Source organism: Maylandia zebra, linkage group LG4 (assembly GCF_041146795.1).
Source record: "Maylandia zebra isolate NMK-2024a linkage group LG4, Mzebra_GT3a, whole genome shotgun sequence".
In the NCBI taxonomy this organism is placed as follows: domain Eukaryota; kingdom Metazoa; phylum Chordata; class Actinopteri; order Cichliformes; family Cichlidae; genus Maylandia; species Maylandia zebra.
The window spans coordinates 36,227,045-36,253,523 of NC_135170.1; the positions used below are offsets into that span (position 1 = coordinate 36,227,045).

At 46.3% G+C, this 26,479-nt stretch overlaps 1 protein-coding gene across 1 annotated transcript; it reads left to right on the plus strand.

Annotated features, from left to right (window-relative positions):
• Positions 1-1,936: 1,936 nt before the first annotated feature.
• On the plus strand, positions 1,937-25,429 carry si:dkey-89b17.4 (zinc finger protein 646). Its single transcript, XM_004556496.4, has 5 exons — positions 1,937-2,352; positions 10,561-13,355; positions 13,888-14,997; positions 15,989-16,851; positions 22,572-25,429. The coding sequence occupies exons 2-5, from the start codon at positions 10,780-10,782 to the stop codon at positions 22,994-22,996; spliced, it is 4,974 nt and encodes a 1,657-aa protein (XP_004556553.2). The 5' UTR covers positions 1,937-2,352; positions 10,561-10,779; the 3' UTR covers positions 22,997-25,429.
• Positions 25,430-26,479: the final 1,050 nt, after the last annotated feature.

A 26,479-nucleotide genomic window follows, 5' to 3' on the forward strand; every position in this document is an offset into this window, starting at 1 on the left:
ACTATGAATTGTAATTTTAAATGGTCTAAAAGCACGTAGAATAGCATATGCAGGGAAGTATATTTCTCCTTTATTTTATCAAGAAGCAAAAACAAAAAGGAAAAAAGAAGAAACGGGGCAGGGGTCGGTGGTTGAATCATCCGTCTCCACCAACGCCAAAACCAAATCTACGCCCTCGCTTGCACACAAGTAATCTGCACTGAAATATCATCAATTCTCTGCCTGTCGGTCTCTGTCATCAAGTACTGTACTGTGTATTTATATTTATATTAAGTGCATCTCATTATACTATGTATAATGACAATAAAGACTTTCAATTCAGTTCAAGTTTTTCTTACTTTTAGTCTTTCTAAGTATTATTATTGGCATGAGTCAGTGCAGGTAAAATAAAACAGGATTTTGGATGTAGAGAGAAACCAGTCAGGACAGAATTCATTGCAATATTTACATAGTAACATTTCCTCTTCACCAAACTTTCCTTCTATTATTATTTTATTTTGTTTTATTTTGTTTTGCAAGTTTACAAAAATAATTCAATTTTTACTTGAGTTGATTAAAAGGATTTTTCACACTTGGCTTCAGTTAGCTGTGATAACCTCGGCTGACCTCACTTCCTCCATCCTGCTCTTCATCCATCAGCTCCACACAGAGCACAGGTGCTCGTTAACCTGACCATCTCATCTTTACGATGTGCATGTTTGCTCTGACATCAGATGGACTTCCTGATAAAACCCTCCCAGTTTATCTGAACCAGGACTACACTGGCTCGTGGTCCCCATGTGGCTGGGTTAAGAGACATTGTGATATTATGAAAATAATAAATATAAGACAACAAAAGGGAGATAAACAGTATTCAGTCTTCATAATGCGGGAAAGTTTGTACAAAAAAGGGAAAAAGTGCTGATAAAATGTTGTTTCAGTTTAAAACTTTTTGGTTTTTCCACCATCTCACACTGAAACATGTCGATTAGATCTGATTAGACTTTTATTGTGAAGTATTACTTGATGGGACTTTTGGGATTACTTTATATTCTTTTATTCTGGTATAAGTTTGTTTTTTCTGACAGTCAGCTGACTGATGAATGGACCAGCTGAGGTTTGCATTCACACTGATTGTTCCTGCAGGGACTCGTCTGATCCTCGTGCTCTGCAGATCAATATGTTTATTGATTTCATGACGTTTTATTGGTGCTTCATGGAGCTGTTGTATAACTTTAATGAAGGACCTCCTCAGAGTCTGTGAGGGGAGAGCTGCTGGCCCACTTCATTCACAGCAGGCTCGGGATCGCATTAATGCTCCATCTTAAAATGACGACTCGACACTGGTTTGTTTGTTAGAACTTTGACACCAAAGCATCGGTGCTGTCTGATGTTGTGTTTTTATGAAGGATCTGCAGGACGAACACAGTTTGTGGGAAATGTGAGCATGCTCTTACTGAAGGGAGTCAGCTCAGAGATTCAGAGCCATCTGTATACCCCAGAGACACAACATCTCAGCTACAATGTATGAATGATTGAAAATGATGTGCTGTACCGAGAAGGCTGGTTTAGACTTCTTTGTCCATCCCTGTTTTGGGAGACAATCAGCAATGCAGGAACGTGCTGCAGCAACATCTCCAGAAACCATTACACCTGTGACACCTGTATCACATATTATACACCATATATAACATCATATCACCTGGGTTTGTTGAGCAAGGTTTACTACAGTGTGTAAAAGTCCCAAAGTTACCGTTATGATGCAGAGTGTAGCATGTTTCAGGTGTGTGTGAACCTGCTGCGGGGACAGAACAGCACAGGTGAGTATTTAATGGTCACACTGCAGACTTCCCAGTCCTGAGCACGAGTCTGTGCGTCATGCAGACCGGCCTCACCTTCACCTGTGTGATCGGTGCCGCACTGAGTGGGATAATAATTGGCGGCTGATTAGTGGGCACAGGGACCGACACAGAGGCGGCTGCAGGGCCCAAGGTGTGAGCGCCTGAACGAGTCCCTCGGTTCGGTTCTGTTTTTCCCTGACGGGCCGGGCTGCGGTCGGTGTGTCTGCGCCAAAATGGACACCGCAGAGTCCGAGCCCTGAGAGCCCGGCGCCGCCAGCGCGCCGTGCCGCTACAGCGGCGCGAGGACTTCACTGTGCGTGTGATGACGCGCGTGCGACCGAGCGGCGCTGCGCTCGGCTAGCAGCGGCAGGAAGTACGCTGCTGAAGCGGCGGCAGGGGGACCGAGCCAACAACCAAAAGTCGGTGATGAGCAGGGGAGGAAAAATAATCATGCCTAATCCGTGAAAGTGGCTCATTTTGCATCTCCGCGCCGTGCATCGTTCACCCTGCGGGCGCAGAGGCCATTTGAGGGGTAAGTGTGCGCTGCGAAACGCCTCGAAAACGCGGTTTTCCATCAAAGGGGGCCGCGGTGTGTTTGTCGAGATCTTTGTGTCGCTCCGGACTAGCCTGGGGTTGCTAAGGCTAGCTGGGACGCTAACCCCTGCGAGTTCCTGCAGCTTCTCCTCGCTTGTGAGTAAAGTGCGGGCTCTCGGTGGCGTGTGCGGCCCAGCCACGGTGTTTTTGTGTGTCTGTTTGTGCTTTTCTTGTGTTGAACTTCCGTTATACCCCCTTTCTGTCATAGCGGGGGGTTGCTAACGGGCTAGCCGCGTGCTAACGCTAGCGTTAGCTCGGCCGTGTGTGCGTGTGTGCGTGCGCGTGCTTTCAGCGCCTCTTCTCTACAAAATGCGTCTTATACAAAGACGGAGACGGTCGGGACTCACTCCGCCGTCAATCTGCGTCGTGTTTCGCTCTGTGAGCCCCGCTCGGCCGCAGCTGGAGACCACCAGCGGGCTCCGTTTGCGGGGCTAAAACGCGAGCTAACCCCCGTTAGCTGGGGGAAAATGGCTCGCTGCTCGAAAGCCATTTTCCGAGTGAGATGGGGTCTCAGTGAAAGTGGGCTGATGGCTGCCGGTGATCTACCAGCTCTGTTGGGAGCATCACATAGGAAAACAGCCACAGGCGTCTCCCCCATCGCTCACCCCGTCCTCCTCCAGCGGCGGAAAGCTGCGGTCTGGAGGAGGAAATGTCGGCCGGGTGTCTAGGAGAAGATGCCCCGCTTTGTCCCAGCAAATCCCGACCGAGAGGAGACAAGCCAAGGTCAGGGAGCCCCGCTGCGCACATTGGAGGCAGACCTGCCTTCGCCGGGCAGAGAGGAGCGGGGAACACCGCGGCGGGAGCGAGCGCAGCGGCTCTTTTGATCCTGCGGTAGTTTAACGAAGCAGGGCGGTTTGTTTACATGATGGAAGGAAAAAGTGACAGGCTGCTGATTGGCTGCCGCTCCCGGGCCCGATCACATCCCAGTGTGAATGAGACCCTTCGTGTGGAAAACCTGACCCACATTATCGCCGTGGACGTCTCTGTGAGCAGCCTCGGGTCCGTACGTGGGCTCCCAGCCACAAAGCGGCTCTGTTAAGTGTTAACAATGTGTTGCAGTTCAGAGTAATCCTTAAAGAGTGAAACACCAGATGGGCGCTGAGTTTATCTATTTATTTATTTATTTGTACAAACTGGGTGAGAGGGGGGTGGCCCACAAAAATTCAGTTGTTTATTTTACTTTTAGTGGAGAGGTGTGTAACTACACAAACGTTTAGATATGATACAAAGTTGGGTGGAGCTTCTGTCCACTCTGTGTGACATCATATGAATCCATGTGTAGAAAAACTGTATGAGCCTGAGTGTCAGGTATATTTTTAAACTTTCATTTGTGTCATTATTCAGATATTTTCTGTTTCAACATGAAGAAAATGAGTTTGTTCTTTTCACACAGGGGAAAAAAACTGAATAGGATCTGAAATGTTGAGAGTCACTCGGGCGGGGAAAAGGTTTCGTTTTCCTGAAGATATCAGATATTTTTGATTTGCTGTAACATGAAAACACAAGTTTCTAAAGCTGCGATGCTCGTGGGACGGAGGTGAAATCTTTGGTTCAACTATAAGTTCAGAGACGCAAAGCAAAAGCAGGAAAATTAAATGTGGACACTAAAATCTCAAATAACTCTCTCTCTCTTTGTTATACAGTTTCTTCCTTTTAATTGGATTTTGTTGAACTGAAAGGGTTTGAAGCAGATTGCTTGACTTGGTCCTGCATAAATTCACTTTATTGATCATATACGAGAGAAAAACAGTCTTTTTGTCTGAAAAAGGAAGTGATGCATTGTAAAAATAATTGCTGATTTTTCTTTTGAGTAATTGAGCTCTAATCAGTGTTTAACTGTTATTTAATAATATGCAAATCTGAATACTGTAAGATAAGCCACATGGTCAAACATGAGGGCTGTATTAGCCGTTATTCTCATTAGGTAGGTTGTTCATTGTTACTTCATTAAAAAAAACCTCAAAGCTGAAAGTGTTCAAATCAATTTCTTTGCCTCCAAATATTCACTTTATTGATCATGTATGAGACGGAAAAGCAGCAGAGAGGGAATTTGACTTTTTCTACAGGAATTTGATTAAATGTGATTATTTTCAGTGTAGTCTCTGTAAATTTGTCCTCTGATTATTCTGTGAAGCACTCGGAGGTAAACGTGCAGAATGCATTAAAAAATAAAATGCAGATATTCTGAAATAATTTATTCTCGATCATGCGCAGTTTGAAGTAATCTGAGTGTATTACAGAAATATTCCAGCGTCTCCTTTAAGTTAGTCAGAGAAACTGAAGCTCAGTGAGGATCTGAGATCCACCGTGGACCGCACACACTTCAGCTGTTTGATTCATGCGAGCCACAGGTAGAGCTGCGCCTACCTGTGGCTGATGGCAGAGCGCTAACAAGACGGTTTAAATTTCAGGTCCCTCTTCGTGTTTCAGATTCGCCTCGACACTCAGCCGCAGCCAATAAAGCATGAGCACTCTGTGAGCGTTGGAGAGTCGAATCACTGATATTTAAATGGAGTGTGTGATTTGTTCTTGTTTGTAAAGGAGAAATAAATTTGCAGCGCTTTAATCTGCGGTCTGTGTGACTGAACAGCGAGGAAATGAACGCCAGGTTACTCTGTAATGAAATCACGACTGGCCTGTTTCCCTCGCCGGTGGCGTCTCCTGTCGCCTCTGCTACTGCCGTGGGCTTTCTTTGTCCTCACATCAAACATCTGGCCGAATGCAGCACCTCCTCCCTGTTTACTCCCCCCGCTCCTCCTCTCCATCATTAAAACTCGTCGCAGTGGCGGTCTGAACATAACCTTGGCATTTAAGGGCGACCTGCTCGTTTCCGTTTATTCCTGGACTCTGCTACAGCAGCGCGATTCACAGAGTCCCTGTTTAACACACTGGGAGGCTTCACGCTTTCATGTCTTATCTTCTCCTCGATCGTTTCCTTTACATGAAAGTAACAGAACACGCTCAGGTGTCTGCGTTCATCCTAACCAGCACATATTTAGGCAGAGAAAATGTCTCGCTGCCATATTAGAATAAAAGATTTTATTAAATTTGTAAGAGAAAAGTCTTAATGTAAATGAGCTGGGGAATTTTCAGCGATTTCTAGAAAGCAAATTTTTGCCTCATTAGGTTTAAAAAAATAAATAAATAATAGAAATGCGTCCACATCTTCTGTTTGGCTGTCCCAGCTGGACAGCTCTGTGACCTCGTAGAGATGCAATGGCATGAAAACACTGATAAACTGAGTGTCAATCAGTCTGCAGCCTGAACTTGGGGCTCTCAGGGATTACTGTACATACAGTAGGCTCATTATTAACTTGGCTGTGTTTAAAATGGACATCCATCAGTAGAGCAGGAGACACATGACAGGAAGTAATGGGCAGGCTGGTTTTAAACACGTGGCTGGTAACAAGTCCATCTCTCCTTTACATGTCGGTCATGTGTTTTACTTCCTCACACAGAGTGGACAGTAAGTCGTCAGCGATGCAGTATCAGATGCTCCGTTTCCTACTGAGAGTCTGACAAATACGTTGAAAAAGTCGTCTTTTTTTCAGCTGTTTTTTTTCTTGAGTAACGACTCATCAGTAAATGGTCCTTACAGATGTGCCAAACTTTATTAGCAGCTACTGCTGTCGTCTTTATCCTGCAGTAAACATGTTATGTTCTGCTGTACAGTTTTAACTTCTATGGGAGTCTATGGGGACTGAGGCACTACTGCCTCTGCTGGACCCCAGAGGAACTGCAAGGAGAAAAAACAAGAAGCAAAAAACAGAAAAGTGCCCGAGTTCACAAACGAAAAGCTTCATAATGATCAAGAAGGATGATAAAGATAACAAAGTCAGCTGAACACGTTGATGCACCGCAGCTCTGATAAACACAGCACTCGCCTGCTCTGAGGCGATGATGCTGGGTTATGTGCAGGAAAAGGCACCGATCTGGTTCTTGTGTCCCCGCTGGTGAAGGCATCGTGCCACCTGTGGGCTGAGGTGGGGGGCTCTGCAGGTAAAAGCTCTGCAGGGAGATGTAGAGGAAGTTTCCCCTCACATCCTTCACTCGCTCCTGCTGCTGTTTATTTTCCTTGCTGCCTTCCTGCCTGTCAGACTGCAGCTCGTCAGCGCCTCCCCTCCTCCTCCTCCTCCTCAGGTTACCTCTCCTGCCAATCAAATCCTCCTCCACACCTTTATTTTCCACTGCAGCCCCCCACCCCAACCCCTCCTTTTCCCCCTCTTTCTGTTTTTCCCCTTCCTTCATTCCTTCCCCTCCCCCACGCCTCCCCTCGTGTCTCACCTCGTTTCCTGCTTCCTTCCTTTCTTTCTTTGTTCTTCTGTTTCTCGCTCATTACCGGTGAATCTGTTAATTGCTCATTAATGAAACGACTGTGGTGATAACGGTACGACGGTAAATATTTTTGTGTGGAGATTGGCATGTTTTTCTTGCGCAGACAATCCGTCTCTGCTTCCTCTTGAATCGTTTTAATTGAGTTCCTGGACCGATTTGTGCTGCTCAGCTCAGGTTTTCATGCTCATGTTTTATATTTAACAAACATCCAACAACTTGTCGACTAAATCACTTAAAGCTCCAACCTGCAGCACCACATTTGAGACCCGGGTGACCTCTGTCCTCTCACAGGTAGCTCACCTTTAATGAGACATGCACTGATCAAACATCCGTGGTTGATTGGGTATATTTGTGTTGATCAGTCCTGTAGTTTAGCCTCACCGCTGATATATTCGCTGCTGACTGGGTGCTGTTGGGTTTTAGAGCAAGTTTGTTTAGCTGAATTCCCATAATTCCTCTCTGTTCAGCCAAAGAGAACATAAACACAAACCCGAGACCTTAAATCCCACCTGATGACCAGGTGGTGTCCTCGTAGTGCTGACGCTATCGCCCGTGACGGCTTGTAAACCGTTTGATCCTCCTTCCTGTCAACGCTCTTTTCCCGTTAGCCAACATCTGTATTCCGGGCCTTTTCCTGCTCATAGAGATTCTCCAGTGGAGACTACACACATAACTGTGATATGTTATTTAACACAAATCTGGGTGTTTCCTTCTTCACGAAACGCCTGAGCTGTGGTCCATAAAGTTAAGCTTTAAGATTTATACTGTCTGCTGCTGCATCACAGTCGGCAGTTTGAAGCTGAGGTGGTGATGTTTACGTAGGACCCAGCTCGGCGGTCCATTACTATGTCTAACAGGAGGTTTCAGCCTCTCGGTTTGCTCACATTTAAATTAAGCTGAAATCTCAGATCAGTCGTTATAGACGTTGTTCTATAAAACCATCGTAAGCAAAGGCTGGTTCAGTTGTAATGCCATCAGAAAATCTGCCCATGAGACCCTTTGTGTTCTAAACGCTTCAGTTCCTCTGACATCCAGCAGAGGCAGCAGAGAGCCCGTACCCATTGACCCCCATGTTAACAGCCTGATACACAAACTGTGTAGGTTTATGTATATATTTCCTTTTCATAAAGTCCTGCACACGGAGACGATGTTTGGACTGTGGCTTTGGAGGACTTTATTTTAAATGATTTTTATGGGCTCAAATTGTGGTCATAAATATTTTGTACTTGTAAATCAGGATTTGTATGTGTAAAAAAGATTTGTGTGTGGACTTAGCCAAAAAATACGTGTGAAACTCTGCACTCAAGTTTCAAGTTACAAGTACGAATTTTGACCACAATTTGAGCCCATAGATTTTAAGTGACAGCCAAGTGACAGTTCTTTAACTCCCCCAGAAAACGTAAGAAACAATATTTTACATTTTCACTCTTAAAAAAGAATAATTCTTTGAGGCGTCAGTTGTAGAAAATCTAAATCTGTGCGTCTCTGCTGTGATTCATGATGTTCAGATTTGTTCATATGCTCGGTTATTGACGTCACCGACGTTATGAACGGTGTTTAAGCCAAACACTGGCCGAGGCTTGAACCTGCAGAGATGAGCTCGTGTTGGAGTTTTATAGGGATCTGTGTTATCAGGAGAAACCTGGAAAGTCTTTGAGCGGGCCTCGAGCCAGTGTTTGAACCCAGCTGTGTGTAATAAGATGAACACGAACGGCTGCTGTAATCTGCCACAGATTACAGATTACACATGAGCCTGTTAAAAAGGACGCAGACACTTTAATCCCACTGAAGGATCTGTTGAACTGATTCCTGATCAGTTTGTGTCAGACTTCCACCAAATGTCTCACTCAGAAAAATAATCACAAGCATTTTAAACTATTTTTTAAGATATACTTTTGTATATTTCTGCGAGTTGTGGTTTTGGAGAGCACATTTTAACGAGCTGTAGTTAAATTTCAGTCGTTTCTGAAGTGGAGCTGTGGCTTTTGTAGAGTGAGGACGTTTGAGCTGTCGGTGAGCTGTCGGTGGAACAAAACGCGACACCTGAAGGCCAAGCTGACCGACATTTCCTCCACTTGTGCTTCTTTAATCTGGAAAATAAGGGAATTCTCTATTTCCCAGTGAAACTCGCTGACAGGTGCAGCGCTCACTGTCACGCGATGTCTGGACAAACCTGAATCTCACGCCTCCACAACCAGCAGAAACACAGCAACTGCTCCTGGAACCATACAATAAACCGGAGCATTTTCAGTCCCAGCAAACCCAAACAGGACCGATTCATCAGCAGCATCAGCACGTCCGCTTGGACTGCTTTCTTGTCTTTAACCGACTGAGCCTGTCCTCTTTAAGTGTCTCATTTTCTTCTCACACTTGGCCAAAGAAGCATTGAGTTTGTGCCATGCTGCCATCCATCCATATTTCACAAAATCCACTCCTCCTCCTGCATGATGGGTCTGAATTTAATCCAAACAACAGTGAATATTTGTGGGTATTTACTCGCATTGTGCTCAATGCAGAGGTCCCGTTTGTAGTTTTATAGGCAGTGCAATGCACAGTGAGGCGGATCAGGTCCTGCATCACTGATATTCTGGTTTTTCAGTCATACATGTAAAGTCCAACTAATCTGGACTTTAGAGGTTCGGTCTCTGATCGGTTAGACTGCATCCCACTGGGGTCCTAACAGAAAACACAAACTATTTGATCGAGGCAGATTTTAATCAAACTGTTGTCTAATGAGTGAAAAATAAACTTTTACATTTTTTCCCTTCTCAGAACATAAAAGTGATCCAACCGTTACTGACACGGAAAAGCAGCACATTTTTCAAACTGGAAATTGATGTTTTAAATATCAAAATAGTTTCAGAATATTTCTCTTAAAATATAAATGGAGTTGCCTCACACATTGGAGGGGTTACACAAGTTTTAACAAGTTGTCACATTCAAATAAATCAGGAGGTTGAATTACACCTGACGTGTTTCCTAAAGTTTGGCCTGCTGCTCCGTTATCATCGTGCAGATCAGGTGGTTTTCTGCTCTCACCCTGCTGTGGCGACTAGGACTGGATCAGGTTTACCTGACCGTGGGCCGATCCATTCACAAGTCGGATCGTCCTGTCCAAAATTCGCAAGATAGAAGTCACTTTTGAACAGTATGACCCAAAACAACTGAGACCATGAACTACAAGACATTTTTAGAGATAAGCTAAGAAATTAGTTTCTATAAGATGGGAAATGTTTTTGCAACCACAGGTATCGCTGTCTGATGGCCTTCAGATAACATGAAGATTTAAAGCACTTACCCACTGCCTTGTTTTTTTTCTGACAAAGAAGTTACATCCATTTAATGGTCATTTATTGGTATAATAAAAAAAAATTATATTTTGTTTCTAGAGTCTTCCAGTTAAACTAATTTGAAATGTTTGGTCTGACACTTTATTAAAGCTACAGCTGATGCTTGTGCAACTGTGCTACTTAATTGTTGTGGTTAGCAAGCTGCTAGTGATCACTCGGACTATTGCTGATCCTTAAGATCACCATCCACAATTTCTATATCCAGCTATAAAATTTGTGATGCAAAAGCATAATAAAGAAAATTAAAATGATAACAGAACCTAGGACCAAACTATTTATATTAAATAATCTTTGTAGGGCTTTCCTGAATATCCCAGTCATTTTGAGATTCTGTTATAATCAATAGCAAATAGCTGAAACTTAAACTGAGGGACCTGGACTGAACTTCGAGATTTTAACAAAAGATAAGTAGGTATTTGAGTAACCTGTTTTCTTTTTCTTCTTCTTTTGTTTCTCCACAGTGATACCTCATTGGCCGGTGTGACCCCCGCAGGCCTGCCACCTCCCGGGGTGGGTCCTGATTGACCTCCGCTGACGGCTCCCAGGGAGAAAATGGCCTCCACTGCTGCCTTCAGCTAAAGAGCTAAGCCCTACAGTTTCCTCCCCCACCTCCTCAACATCACTGTTCATTGCTCTGTTGTGAACCGTGATTCCCTCCAAACGATTTGCTTTAGAGTACTATGGCAATGCATGATATGAGTCGTGCCAAGGGTTTCCCCTGTAAAGAATGTGATATGGTTTGCCCGAGTACTCCAAGTCTTCTAGAACATATGAAAGCACATTATCAGCAAGAAGAGACCGGTCGTTTTGAGTGTGAACAGTGTGGACGAATTTATAAACACGCAGCTAGTCTAGCCAATCATAAAAAATCTCACGAAGTTGGATCATTCCAGTGTCCTGTTTGTACACGTACGCTGCCCAACGCAGTAGCTTTGAAAAATCACTTACGGATCCATACTTTATCCCCTAGTAGTGCACACACAGAGGAAGAAAGCGAGGAAGTGCCCGAAGAAGCCGGCCACGACGAGAGGGACTACGGTCTCACCCAGGACCTCTCGGACGGGTTTGGGCGCTCCCATTTGAACAATAGTGGTATGGGACATAGTGTCCTGCAAAGCCACGAGACAGACGAACACGGAAAAAAAGGCTCCCCTGAATCTGACGACGCTTGGGACAGACCTTTCAAGTGTGATCAGTGTGACAGAACTTACCGGCACCACGGTAGCCTGGTGAACCACAAGAAGTGTCACCAACAAGGAACGTTTAAGTGCTCTGTGTGTTTCAAACTATTTGGCAACCTGGCTGCCTTAAACAGCCACGAGAGAACTCACTCGAAGTTCAAGACCCCTGGGGCCTCAATGGTGAGCAGCAGCAGTAGCAGCAGCAGCCTCCACGACTCGGAGCGCAGCACTGGCACTCAGTCCTCTCAAAGTGAAGACACTACCACCTGTTTCTGCCACCTCTGCCAGGTAGCGCTGCCAAATAAGGCAGATTTCCAAGAACACATTCTGCTGCACAACACTGCTTCACCTACCCTCAGCCTGCCACGGAGTTTTCCAGGCATCATGCCTCATAATCTGAGTGCTGTTCGATCCCCGGCATACACGCCGGCGCTGGGGGACCCTCTGCCTCTGCCTCTGCCACCAGTGCCGACTGAGAAGAGGGGCCCCTATGACCCCATTATGGGCCCTCCAGTCAACAACCCCATCTATACATGTGCATACTGTGGCGCAGGACACCCAGATCTGGAGACACTGAAAGTCCATTATCTAACTCATGATCCCCACCCTCCCTCCCATAGTCAGGACAGCTCCATCCTCAACTCGGAGACTCTAAGTTCTGGATCCCAGAGCTCGGTGGCCTCCCCGTCAGGAGGTCGTGTGCCCCAGGCTAATTCTCCAGATGATGAAGAGCGGCGCTTTAAGTGTGGGGAGTGTGGCAAAAGTTACCGGCATGCAGGAAGCCTGGTCAACCACAAACGCTGCCACCAAACGGGCCACTACCAGTGCACCATCTGCTGTAAGCAGTACCCTCACCTGGCAGCACTACATAGCCACCTACGAAGCCACAAGGGTCGTCCTTCCAATCAGCCCATTAACAATGACAGCAACGACTGGCTATCCCCAGAGCCCCTGACTCTGGACTCGCAGCAGAGCTACGTCCAGGAAGGTAGTGGTGCCACCACTCCAATCTCCCTGCCAGGAAATCTCGGCGAAGCTGCCCACTTTGTACCAGATGGAGGCCACAGCAGTGGGCTAGACTCTCTTGAGTTCCATGATCGCTTTGATGGCAGCTCACTCTCCCAGAGCAGCTCTGCTCACCGGCAAGCCGACCGACACGTATGTGCCGACTGTGGTGAGATGTATGGCGATGTGTCTGGCATCAAGTCGCACATGTGTCCCCGCCGTGGCCAGCAGCAGCAGCAGGCCAATATGTCCAATGGTTTTATGGGGAATATGAACTACCATAGCTCCAGTGGAACCTCGCTGCCTGCTGGAAGCTCCAGCAGCCTGAAAGAAGGCGGCAGTCAACGACAGTATCCTCAAAGTGGAGGCAAGAGAATGGGAAGCAATGACAAAGATGACGATGATGATGGAGAGGTGTATCAGTGCTCAGTTTGTGGCAACCACTATGCTAGTTTGAGAGCTCTCAGAAGTCACCTGCGTAGTCATGCCAACAACCCCACAGGGCCAGGACCCTCCAACCTGCAGCAGGACTGGAGGATGATCTGCTGTACCTGTGGCCAGACTTTTGCCAGAAAGCAGGATCTCCTGAATCATCAGTTAATCCATGGGCCCCAAAGGCCAGATGGTCAGCAACAGGGTATTGCAGGGAGTTCAGCCAACGGCAACGAAAAGATGGATGGCCGGAGCCACATTTGTGTTGACTGTGGCATGTTTTTCGCCGATCGCCACCATCTGATCACCCACCTGTGCCCTGGGAAGAATCGAGGTAACTCGATGAACAAGCCCGGCCTAAATGGAGCCAAAGGGATGTCTGGAGGAGAGGGCGTTGGCGGTGGTGTCGCTGGAAGAAGTTGTGACGTTGGCGCAGATGGACGTAGGCCAATGGTCGATCAGAGTGACAAGCCCCACAAGTGTGACCAATGTGGGCGAGGATACAGACACCCATGCTCTCTCCTTAACCACAAGAAGTCCCACAAGACCGGTGTTTTCCGTTGCCTTGTCTGCCAAAAACGTTACTACAACCTGCTGGCTCTCAAGAATCACCAAAGGACCCACTTTGACTTAAAGAGGTAGGTCTTCTGCCAGTTTCGAATGTCTCTCAACAAATTCTTTAAAAAGTTAACATTAGAAACAGTTAATGGTAGTGCCTACTGGAGGTCAAATCCAAAATTATCATGTTACTCTTGTTTTGTAAATAAAGTAAAGACGTTAATAAAGTTTTGTTTATTTTTATATAAATTTTGTAGCTATTTTACAGTTATAGGTACTGAGCACCAATTGAGGCATGTGACAAATTAAAACTGTTTGGCTAATAAAGATCTCATTCTGTCAAAGTGAGTTTTTTGACTTTAGTTGGCAAGATTTATGGATAACATTTTCATTGGTTTTCATCTAAACTTTGAAGTACAGGAGAATTGTTGCCAAAGTAGGTAGGGGTCTGAGGCTAGTAAAACTGCTGAGAACTGCTAACCTTATTAAGAATCTGACTTAGGCCACCCTAGAAATACCTACAAAGTGTCATTTTGCTTTTGAAATGTACTGAAAGAGATATTGCTGTTTTTTGTTTTTTTTTTTCTTTACCTTTGCCTATTTTTGCTACAGGCACAAGTGTGAAGAATGTGGCAAAGCCTTCAAGATCCAAAAGCAATTGATCAACCATCTCCGTCTCCATGAAGAACACCGAGCCAAAGGCCTTGTTCGGACCGGCCCAAACGGTTCCCGCTTCCAGCAGCCTGACCCATCTCAAATGCAGACTATGAGAGGGGAGCCATCGAAGGGCCAGGTGATGGGGGTCAAATACAGCCACCAAGGGTTCAAAAAGCCCTACTCGTCAGCCGGTACTTCCAGACCCCAGAAGTTTGATCCTGCCGAAAGTGCACGGCGGCCGTTTGCCTGTGAAGAATGTGGAAAGACTTACCGCCATGCGGGCAGCCTGGCCAATCACAAGAACCTTCACAAAATTGGAGAGTACCACTGCAATGTTTGCAACTCTACATATCCGAACAGGCTTGCAATGAAAAACCACCTTCGTCTCCATTTTGCCCAAAAGAAGCACAACTGCCAAGAGTGTGGCAAGGGCTTCCGCACCCAAAGGCAGCTCGCTACCCACACTACAGCCGGCCTGTGCAAAGGCCCACAAGGCCCTGGCGCTCAGATGGATTTCGAGTGCGACGGCTGCTGCGAAGGCTTTGCCACAGCTGACGAGCTCGCGGCTCATGACTGTCCAGCCCAGCACCTGCCTTCATCGTCCTCCACCAACACCTCGACAACCATCAGTACCGAGAAGAACTCTGTAGACATGGACTCTGACGAGAGGCCCTATGCCTGCGACCTATGCAGCTGCGCCTACAAACACGCCAGCTCCCTGTTGAACCACAAGCACACCCACAAGACCGGAAACTTCAGGTGCAACTTCTGCGACAAGCCCTATACCAACTACATGGCTCTACGCAACCACATGCGCATCCACACGCAGCGGAAGAAGCACATCTGCCACACATGTGGGAAAGCCTTCCGACTGGCCCGGTTCCTCCGCAACCACCAGAAAGTCCACGAGGAAGGCGCCACCCCGTTTGGCTGCCCCACCTGTGGGAAGAGTTTCCAGGGGAGGTCCGGTCTGGCCAGGCACCGCTGCGGGGACAACCAGGTAGGCATGGAAGTCAGGAGGAAGGCCACTGCACCCACGGGAGAGGGCGAAGAGTGTCGGTACACGTGAGTTCTCGTCAGTTGTTTGTGATTCTTCGAAGTTGAAACAAACAAATAGTGAAGATAAATTTAGGTCTCTACATGTCTATTACAGGTATATGATCTCCAATCCGGCTTCCTTGGGACCATACGCGTGCCGGAATTCGGATTTTTCTGAAGTTTGGACAAATTGAATTAGTGGAGAGACCAGATAAGTCAACCCCGTTTGCTTACAGTTAGCATATATCAGACATTTTTAGGCTAGCCTCAGTCAAACATGTCATGTTCAGATGTACTGTTTACATGCTTTGTTTTTTTCGAACTCTTTAAGTAGTATTTTGTGTGCAGCATATTGAAGTGTTGATGTTGTGTGTTCCTTGCTTCTGTTCTGATTTTGATTGCAGTCTTTGTGTTTATTCTGACACTGGTTAGCTAATAGATTAGGAACTGCAGTTATGTGATGGGGCTGTTGCATTTTGATGTTCTGAAAGGGAAGATTAGGAAGTATTTGGAGCTAGCTGCACTGCACATGTCCACAGGTCACCAGTCTTAACACCTACAGGAGTCTTGATGCATGGTAGTGGTTCTTTGGGCATGTTTGATGGTTTCTCATCACTACATTCAGTATCCAAAGAAGGCTGAGACAGAAGGTTGTTTTATTTGTGCAGTGCAGGGAGCAGCAGATACCTTCCAGTTCCCTACACTTGTTTCTCCATAGTGTCTCCCATGTCCCTCCCTCCCTCACCCACCCAGCAGTCCTCTCCCCTATGACCTGTGTAGAAATCATTAATGGTACACCACTTTGTAGACTTCTTTGAAAGCTTTGAGCCGGATTTCAGATCATATACCTGTATGTGCAACATCCTAGATGATGACTAGTAAAAATACTTGAAATACTTCTCCAGAAAAAGTGGTAACCAGATGAATTTGGCTACAGCATTGAAATCGGACATCCATGTTCCGTTGCTAATCTCCTTCCTCTCTCCTCCACCCCTCTTCTTTGTTTGTCCCTGCACAGATGTGATCAGTGCGGCCGTTCCTACCGCCATGCCAGCTCCCTCCTCAACCACAAGAACACCCATACTGTCGGCATCTACCACTGCGCCGTGTGCCTCAAGACCTACTCCAACCTGCTTGCCCTGAAGAACCATCGCCGTATCCACTCTGAGACGCGGCGCCACCGATGCCACGACTGCGGAAAGGCCTTTCGAGTTTCCTCCCAGCTCTACAACCACCGGCGTGTACACCAGAAGCAGCGGGAGCTGACCTGCCGGTCCTGCCAGCGAGCCTTTCCCACGCAGGCTAGCTTCAGGCTCCACATGGAGATCACTCATGGCCAGACACCGCAGCCCCGCCAGCCCAGAACCCAGCAGCCCCGCCCAGGGGGCTCCCAGGACCTGGGCTGGGGGTCAGGCCTGGACCTCACCCTGATGCAAGAGCAAGGACTCAATCCCAGCAACGTCGCCAAAGTCCGCGGCCAAGGGAGCAACAGCGAGGTCGTCAAGTCCCATGTCTGTGACCAGTGCGGTCGCTCGTACCGCCACGCCAGCTCCCTGCTCAACCACAAGAACAGCCACAAGACCGGGACCTACTTCTGCAGCTCATGCCAGAAGGAGTTCCCCAACCTGATGTCCCTGAAGAACCACCGGCGCATCCACACTGAGCCCAAACGCTACCAGTGCCCTGACTGCGGGAAGTCCTTCAGGGTGTCCACTCAGCTCATCTGTCACCGCCGCATCCACACCAAGGAGAAGCCGTTCTCCTGCCAGCAGTGCGACAAGCGCTTCTCCTCCAAGTCCAACCTGAGGCACCACATGAAGGTGCACTGGAGCGGCTCATCGGCGCCTCCACCCATGTCCATGAGAGCGCCCAACTTCCTGGGTATGCCTGGCGGCCCCTTCATATAAGCTGCAGGGTGAGGGGGGGGGAGGTGGTGGTGATGATGGTCTTAGTGGGGCTGGGGGAGGGGGGGGTCACATGCCGAAGATTGTGGAGGTGCCAAAAATGTAGCGTAGCCTTCCTCATTGACCATGTGTGGCTGTGGTGTGTGTGGAGGACAGACTGACGTGACGCCCCACACACACGCACGCACACACAGACACGCACACACCCTCACAGAGCAATATGCTGCCCCGCACGCTGACTGACAGGCAGACTGGACTGACCCCCTGCTGCATGTTGCCTTGTTATGTTTCCCTGCCACGGACTGGTGCACCACGAGGCCGCAGCCATCAAGCTGCACCCAGATGGAGCGCGGGAGTCTGATTGGTCCTGTTTCTGATGGTGTTTACAGGACGTTTTCTTCCCGTGGCCTTCGTCACAGTGTTTCTAATCTGGTCTGGAGAGACTGTTTTGATCAACAGCGTGCAGGCCAGATTCGTGTTTTGTACCTTTATCCTTTTGGCCTGGAGGCAGCAAGGACTTGTGGGAACTTTTAGGACTGAACATGGACACTTTGGACTCAGAGGGACTGCTTTAAACGTGTGTGTGTATGTGTGCGTGTCTTCTTGTGTGTTGCAGCGGTGACCACTTCCTGACTTCTTGTTCACACGTGTGGACCCGGAGCTGAGAGACCGCTGTGGCTTGCGTGCGGTTTAAAATGGCCCTTCTCCCGTAGCGCCTGAAGTTTGATTAAAGACGTGATCAGTTTTTAAAAAGAGGGTTTTCAGACTTCCTGTAGCGCGTCCTGTTTGTGAACACGCTAATGCTGTGAACGGAACACGTGTCATATGTTCAAACCAAACGTTCTCATGTGAAAATGACTGTTGGAGTGGTCGTGGACCATTTCACCGCCCACTAATGGGCAGCGACAGGGCGTCTGTGTAAGATGAAGAATCACAAGACGACTCCTTTTAATCTGATCATCAGCTGATTGGCGTTTAAATATTTTTCCTCAGGCCTCCGTCTTATCACACCAGCAGAGTTCATACCTCAGTCTGATTTTATATCCAGTTTTTTATATTATTTAAACTTTATTTAAACGGGGATGTTCGTGGGTTGGTCCGAGCTTTCATTTAGGAAACTGTACATGCAGCGAAGTGTCCTGATTTAATTTCACCTCTTTGAAGCAACAAAAAAGAAAAGAGAGAATCGCCTCCTTTCATTACGTTTCCTCACCAATCAGCAGACAGCATGACACTAACAGGAAACAACCCGATCAAAGTATAAAACAACACGGAGGAAGTCCAAGTCCACCAAACTAACTGAATGTATTCAGACATTTGCACCAAGTCGAGAGTAATACGTTATGTTTCGGTTATAGTTTGGGTCTCGTCTGCCTCCACGTCAGCCTCACGAACCGTTAAAAAGTTAGCGTAGTTTAACAAAAATCATATAACAAAGGTTAATGGTGCCGCTGTGTCATTGTGTAAGAACGTTGGTCTACACACAGCCGATCACTACACATCGTTAATTATCCTTTCACTGTTAAATATTAAAGGTTAATTAACTGTCAGTATTTTAAAACGTTTGCTTCCTTTGCTCGAGCTCCTACAGATTTATAGATCAGAGACTTCCTGAAGGAGGAGGTTGGAGGAAACACTCAGGAACCTCAGCAGGAATGACGGCTGCTTCCCTTATTTCTCGTTTTAGGCGTCGTTTCATTTTCAGTGCAGGGGGAAAAAAACCGTTTTGGTGGTTGAATGCGTCAAACGGTTCAAAGTGAGTAAAAGACTCGGAGCTTCCAAACGACCTTCGACCTCACGACGGACGCTAAAATAAACGTGTCAGAGAGTGAAACTGAATCCAGCTGTTTGGAAACAGACATGTCGAGTTAGTGTTAAATAATCGTGTTCACGAGATCCACTCTTTCAACCCCAGAAGGATTTGTTTTTAACAGATGGCATTAACGCAACAAACCCATGGACTTCCTGTCTCACAGGGGCGCTCTCGAGCTCTTCCAGAATAAATGAGACTGTGGAGCTGAAAAGCACTCGTCTGGTTTTAGGCAGAAATCCTCGAGACGGTAGATTCACTTCCATTTTTACAGTTCTTTTAGTAAGACACATTTTTGTGAGTGTGATGTCACAGCGCCACGAGCCAGAAGCAAACGTAGCCGGTGTGATGTCACCCATTTTCTTGCTGCCTCGCCTCCATCTGAACCGAAGGTGTTTAATAAGGAAAGAAGAACGTTTTATTGGTGTCTGCAGGTGTCGCCTCCTGGTGGTCATCATGTAGAGCGCAGTTTTAAGGCATCTTTTTAAACTCAGAAGCTACGAGCAGCTTTTATTCCTGCGGGTCACAGGAAGTGGAAATCTCAGCAAAAACCAATAAAAATCCTTCAACTTTCATTAAAAAAACACGAGGGAAAACAATCCCCTGTGATCGATCTCCATGACAACACTCAGACCTCTTTGCTGTTTGCAGTGAAAACGACCCTCCCCTGCCCCCGGTGTTCAGTAGGTGTAACTGCAGCGTAAAAAGCTTTCCGGAAACCAACAGCTCCACCTTGAACTGTCCGTTCTCGCGCTTTACGTCCACACGTATGAACAGGAAGTGACCCCTCCCCTCCTCTCTCCAGCCCCAGTAAGTATGATAAAACAAAAAGGCGAGGCCTGAGCGGCGGGAGGCGAGCGGCTGTACGAACTCGACGTTTCTGCAAGAAGGAAAAAAGATGACAGATCATGTAGTAATTCATTTATTTATATTATCATTATTATTAACACTTGTAATGGACAGCGCTAGTGTTTAGGATGTGAGTTTAGAGCTGTGTTGATGTAAACACCCCGCCCTCCTTTTACCCACAATGCCCCTCTCTGTGGACTCCACTGAGGACCTGAAACACGCCGGAGACGCTCTTCTTGCCTTCTTTCACGAGTGATGATGTGACGCTCCTTCATCCCTCTCTTCTTCCATATTTATCTCCTCCTCCTCTTCATCAAATCAGACTGAAAGGGACGCCTCGGTGTGCTCGCCGACCTTTCTGTTCCTCTTTATGGTAACCTCCTGTATTTATTGGTGTTTTGTTCCTTTTTATTTAATTGTTTGGGAAGCGTGTGTGTGTGCGTGTTTTCAGCACTGGTGCTAGTTTAAAAAGAAAAGTTAAAAGTGAAGCCGTGCAGTGACCGTCAAGTGCTGTAGGAGTCCGTGTGATCTAGAACACAGAAGTAATAAATGTCCATCCTCCGTCTGGTTGTCCTCGCCATGCCTGCTCTTCTCTGTGTCACACTTTCCGCCTGCATTTCAACTAGTTTGTAGAGAAGAAGAAGAGGACTGGTTTGGCACAACTACTACTCCCCGCCCCCCCCAACCCCCACCCCTTTTTTTTTTCTTTTGTTTGAGTTCTAACTTTTGGTTTCCATGCATATATATGTAATGCTTACTATACACTTTTATAAACTATGTTTTGATAATTCATTTCGTAACAGAAGATCTTGTCCATAAACTATAACCCTACTGCTGAGTACTGAAAATAAATAGCTGAAAAACACAGTGACACTCGGTGTTTTCACTCCGTCCACATCGACGTCTCTCCCGGCACCTTCACTGGTGTTGGCAGGAAGTTGGTGCAGAACCTGCTGAATGCATCTCCAGCTTTTAGTATCAGAGTGCAGACGGTCTGAAGGTTTTTACAGCGTCAGTGAAGTAAAGTTGTTTTCACACGACTATGAGTCTAATGTTTGTGACACACACAGCTGCTATTACCGTATTTTTTATTTATTTATTTATTTTTTGGACCTTAAGGCGCACCGGATTATATGGCGCATTAAGCGAAACAAAACAGACTCATTCTTCTTGCTTCCTCCACTTCTGTACCATTGATTCATTAATGCTGTATTCTATCACAGCAGCTCTGTTCCCGTGTTGTTGCAGTAAATTAATGACTAACCTCGTATTGTGGATGAATAATCTCAGTTGTTCTGACTGAAGTTTGGTCCGTTTACAGCATCCTGCCATGTGATTGCATTTGTCTCTAACCATCAGGAACCCTCACATTAACTTTTATCGAGTGGAAAGAAGTTAGCGTTCATCCTCCAGCTTCACTGTGTTTATGCTAACATAGCTGTTTCACTAGCGATCATGTAGCACATCATTATATACCAGCTAGCCCAAGGACCCAGGACCCAGATTCCTCCGTGAGGCTCCAACAATCCATCAAGCAGTGCGGCTTCGTAGCTACCAAAGTCGTACTAAAACATTTTTTTGACAGATTTTTGAGCGCCGTGTAGCACATAAAATCGGTTCAAGGTCAGTAAGCACAACCAGAATTCATACATAAGGCACACTGTCAATTTTTGAGAAAATAAAGGATTTTAAGTGCGCCTTATAGTGCAGATAGTACGGTAATAAAAATCCAGGTTTCACTCACTGAAGGAAAAACTGCAGTTTTTATCCCATAAATGATGTTTGCTCATTATTAGATGTGTTTAATTACTATTAATAAGTTACTCTGAGTCACAATGATAATTCAGCATCACTATGTTGTTAATGTAAAAGCTGACAGCACAGAGTTATGAAATGTGTGACAGAAACTTTAAGGTTTTTCTGTGTCATCACTGATGATTTTGGATCTTTGGACACTTCTCCCCCAGGAAACAGCCGAAGGTGTTATCATTAAGTTATCATTAGTTCATAATAAGAGCAAACATACAGCTTTGTCGGTTAAAAGACGATCGAGTCGCTGACGTATAAATGGGTTTTTTGTTTTAAGGCAGGGGTGGGGAACTCCAGGGCCGGTGTCCTGCAGGTTTCAGATATCACCCTGAATTAAATGAGTTCATTAACAGGCCTCTGGAGAACACATGTAAATCATCTGTGTGGATCGAGGACACGTTTAAAACCTGAGCACATCGACCCTCGAGGCCTGGAGTTGGACACCCCTGATTTAAGGCACCAGTAATTATGTTTGTTAAATGAAATGATTTTGTAATTTTCTGATGTTTATCTGAGGATTTAATTCATGTGTTTATTTTCTGCAGTCTAATGTTGATGATGACAATCTGATCTTTAATTCACACTAAAAAACATAGTCACGTAATTAAAGTGTTTTAGCGTTTATCGGTCACGTAGTCGTGTGACACGTTTGTAGTTTATCAGTTTATAATGAAACTCTTCACATCCTGTGACTTTAATTCCTTTTTTAGAAAAATCTCACGAGCGTCAGAAACGTGATGCCGTTCATTATGGTCCTGCATATATAACCCATGTATGTGTTCACGTGGCTCACACCTGTGCAGGGCTTTGACAGCTGAGGAGACAAGATAAGAGGTACGGAAGCAGCCAATCACAGGAGCTGCAGGCAGTGCGTGACAGGCGTAACACAGGTGTTACTGTTCAGATATTTCCCATCAGTGTTACCTGAAGGAAGCTCGAGATGGTTGCACAGCACACTCCCTAAAATAAACCCTCCGGCTTTGCTTCGTATTCGGCCGGTCGTTCTCGTCACTGACTTGATAAATGACACACTCGAGCCGCTCGTTTCAAAATTCCAAAGAGAAGTTTGGAGGCTTTGGGGGTGTTTTCCAGCTTTTCCTGGTTGGAAAATTGGAGTGACAACATAATATTCCGACTCTGTGATTGGCTGATCTGACAGTGAGCTTCAGAGCCGACAGACCCTTTGTGGGTTACCCTGAACTGAAACCTTCGTGTTTCTCTCCTCCCAGATCTGAGGCCGGTGGTTTCGAGCAGCAGCTCCAGGAGCTTCGTCTGCGGCCAATGCGGTCGCTCGTACAGCCACGCCAGCTCCCTGCTCAACCACAAGAACAGCCACAAGACCGGGACCTACTTCTGCAGCTCATGCCAGAAGGAGTTCCCCAACCTGATGTCCCTGAAGAACCACCGGCGCATCCACACTGAGCCCAAACGCTACCAGTGCCCTGACTGCGGGAAGTCCTTCAGGGTTTCCACAGCACTCATCTGTCACCGCCGCATCCACACCAAGGAGAAGCCGTTCTCCTGCCAGCAGTGCGACAAGCGCTTCTCCTCCAAGTCCAACCTGAGGCACCACATGAAGGTGCACTGGAAGAGCCCGCTGCTGTCCAGAAGCCGGTCTTCGGCCTTCCTTGCCGTCTCCTCCAGACCTTTCTGACCATCCGGCCTCGCAGTTCTCCTCCGAGCTCGTCCAGTCTGACAGACCCGGACAGCATCGTCTCCTCCAACATGCTCAAAAGCCGCAACATAAAAAAGGCGACGAATACCACACCGGACTAGGTGTGGCCAATTAGCACCATCTGAGCACATTGAGGAGATTAGGGGCTTGCTAGGGGCGTAACAAACAATATGACCGTATAATTCAACCTCAATTTAATCCTTCCGGCTGAAATCTGAACTAAGATCCACATTCAGGAAAGTTTCCCCAAATCATTTTGTGATGTCACAGTTCAGAGGGCGAATCAGCAGAGATCCTCACGTACCTGTTAGCTGCCTCGGCTGTTATCCTTACATTAAACTAACGGAGAGCTTGGTGCTCATTGATTGGCTGGACTAACCGTGTCAGACTTTTGGTTTACATCTGGTTTCGATTTTTTCAGTTCCTGTCTGGTGAGATTAGGGCACCAAAACCTGATGAGGCTGAGGTTCAGCTTAGATTAGCTAGACACAGATGTCCTGTGGTGGATGGACGACGTGGCTCGGCCAAGCCGTAAATATGGTGGTGACGATGGTAAATGGCCTGTGTTTGTATAGCGCTTTACTAGTCCTTAAGGACCTCAAAGCGCTTTACACATTCAGTCATTCACCCATTCACACACATTCACACACGATGACTTACAATGATCTTTTAACAACCTGATGACATTTGAAGTGGCTGAGTTGAAGCAGCGGCCTGTAGTTTGTGTAGTTATCAGGCAACCTGATGATCTTTGTTAGCCAGTGTATAACTGATGGATGTCGTCCGTTGGTTTCTGAATGTTTGAAACCTCGTTGTTGGCGCCGTGTTGGGTTTGAAGTGGCCATATTTGAATAACAGCTGGGTTGTTATCACAGACTGTTTGGGGAGTGTCGCACAGACGGAGTTACCTGCTAACCAGTGCTCAGTAACATCCAATGAACAATCTCAGATTTCACTGTGCACCTAAACTCTTGCCCCGCCTCCTCAGACCGTCTCTTAGCAGCAGACGTATTATTGGTCTGAAGCCTCACAGACAGCTAGCAGCCACAGCCGCCTGTGTCACCATCCATCTGTCAGTCAAAGAGGCCACGCCCCCATACATAGCAGACCACATAAAACTGGAGCCATGCAGCTGTTTAGTTGTCTCTAGTGGATGTTAGAGAAAGTGCAGGTCGCCTGCGTTGCCCAGGAAGTGTAAAACTAAATGTTTAGCATTTCCAGCGTTTCTTTGATAGAATATTTCATCATGTCCACCAACTGCAGCAGATTTAAGCAAGTCCGAGGAAACTGAAACCCTCACAGCTGGTGTTCAGGTTTGCTGTGTGACGAGGACCTCTCCGGACTTTTGCTCCTGGTGGGAACTCGAGTTCCTCCCCGGCGATACTAACGGTGCTCAGGTCTTTGACCCCGCCTCAGACAGACCTCTCTGACGGTTGGCATGTTCTGGCTCCTCGGCAGCAGACACCAGGGGGATTGTGGGTCTTTTTAAAAAATTTTCTCAGTGTTTCTGATTATTGCTAAGGATGAAAACTCATCATCTTCCTCAGCTGTTGCTGTACCCCCGAGGGGAGGCTGAAATCTGACGTGTGGTTTGTGAACTTTCTGGAGGCCTCTGTTCACCTTCCTCCTCACCTGGTCCCCAAAATAAAATCCAGTTAAATATGGAGGCCCAGTGCTGTCACTTCAAAGGAGAAAATTGATCTCGTAATAATAATAATTTTTTTCTTATAATGATGTGAAGTTTTCTATTTTTTTCTTTGTAATTATAACATCAAGTAACTGTTTAGGTTTAGATGTTTGTAGACGAGCTCTGGTGTGTAAACTAAAGCTCTGATAGGTACTTAGGTGATTACTATTAGAGAAATAAATGACGTCATACTGTGTGATAATCTGGAGAGTAATTTGTGAGATTATATCGGTTCATTTATCTCCTCGTCTGGATTTTGAGGTTTTTTTCTGTGATAAATCTGAGAGAAACGGATGAAACGCAGAAATGTTTCCCTGCACGCGTCCATCAGAGGTTGGACGCCACTGTGGGTTTCCTCTGTGGACGAAGCTGGTGTCAGGAGCCACGCAGTTTTGTCTCTGAGGAAAATCAGTGAAAAAACAGACAAGCAGAGACAACAGTGCACCCTCGACTTCAGTCAGACTAACTGGAGTTTGGACCACAAGCCTGTGACTGTCAGACACAAACTAAGATGGAGAACACTGACGGTACTGATGTGATGCGTTTGTAGCTGATTCTTTAGGGACTTCCTGCTCATCTCTGTATCTCTGTGTCTATTTCCTCCCGTTAGCGCTGTGTTATTCACGGTTTTTACAGTTTTACATTCACAGTTGACCCTCTGCGTCTTTACAGCTGTCTGGTAACTCGTTCATGTCTAATTAAAGCATAGTGGACCCAAAACCGAACCTTGTGGAACTCCCGTTTTCTAATGTTCGAGAGACATGAAATAACGTGCTGCTGTAACCTCAGAGAGCCGTGAGAACACGCGAGATCAGGTTGGTTCAACCCAAGTATTAGTGTGATTAATTACTTGTTTAGATTTAGACTTTTCTGTTGTTGCCACTTCCACCCATTTGATAAAGCGGGTTGGTCAGCGTCTGGAAGCCTGCCGAGGGGCTGTACCCCTGTCATATGTATATGTTTTGGGGATGCCCTGTTGTCCCAGACGTCAGGGGTGGATCTAGAGACATTTCTTAGGGTGGCAAAATCAAAGCCGTTATTTTACACACTTGCAGGTGTTACATCCTTTAATATGAATTATACACTGTTATAAAACATCAAATGCAGTAAGTATACACACGTTTCGTATAAATATACTCTAACTTTTTCTTACCCCACATAATTAACCATTTCAGTTACATAAAATGTGAATTTTGATTCTGTGTTTAGCCTGGATGGTCTAAGCAGCTTGGAAAGAAAGCTTGAAAGAAAAAAAGCATCTGGGCTTCTTTTTTTAAGTTTTCTTGAAGACGTTTCATTAAAGAAGCTTTTTCAGTTTTAAGCGCAATTGGTGGAGAGTCCCAGATTTTAAGCCCTATGGGAGTGTCCGCAAGAGGGTCATGGATCCCCTATTGGTCCTCTACCTAATGGGGGGGTCCATGACTGAAGAAGCTTCTCGAATGAGAGGTGGGACGTCCAGACTTTTCTTTCCATGCTCCTTAGGCTACAATGACCTGGATGGATGACTGAGAACCTTCACAAACATAGCCTGTATCATAAATTAAGCATGCAGAACATATAGAAAGCTACATTGTTGCTTAAATTTACACAAAATGTCAGAAATCTACAGCATCATGAAACATTTTTCACCAGAACTGTAAACCTATTTTTTCATGATGTATGAGGTTAACCCTCCGGGCTCCAGGGTATAACTGCTCATTATTTACTACAGTTTGATTTTACCTTTAACAATATTTTTGCCTCACATGTCTGAATTTACAGTTATTCTTTCATTG

What these genes read in the sequence shown, in the direction of transcription:
- si:dkey-89b17.4 (XM_004556496.4), top strand. Translation starts at nt 10,780, where the DNA reads ATGGCAATGCATGATATGAGTCGTGCCAAGGGTTTCCCCTGTAAAGAA. An exon ending in ACCCACTTTGACTTAAAGAG is followed by an intron (nt 13,356 to 13,887) that starts GTAGGTCTTCTG and finishes TTTTTGCTACAG; the next exon opens with GCACAAGTGTGAAGAATGTG. An exon ending in GGCGAAGAGTGTCGGTACAC is followed by an intron (nt 14,998 to 15,988) that starts GTGAGTTCTCGT and finishes GTCCCTGCACAG; the next exon opens with ATGTGATCAGTGCGGCCGTT.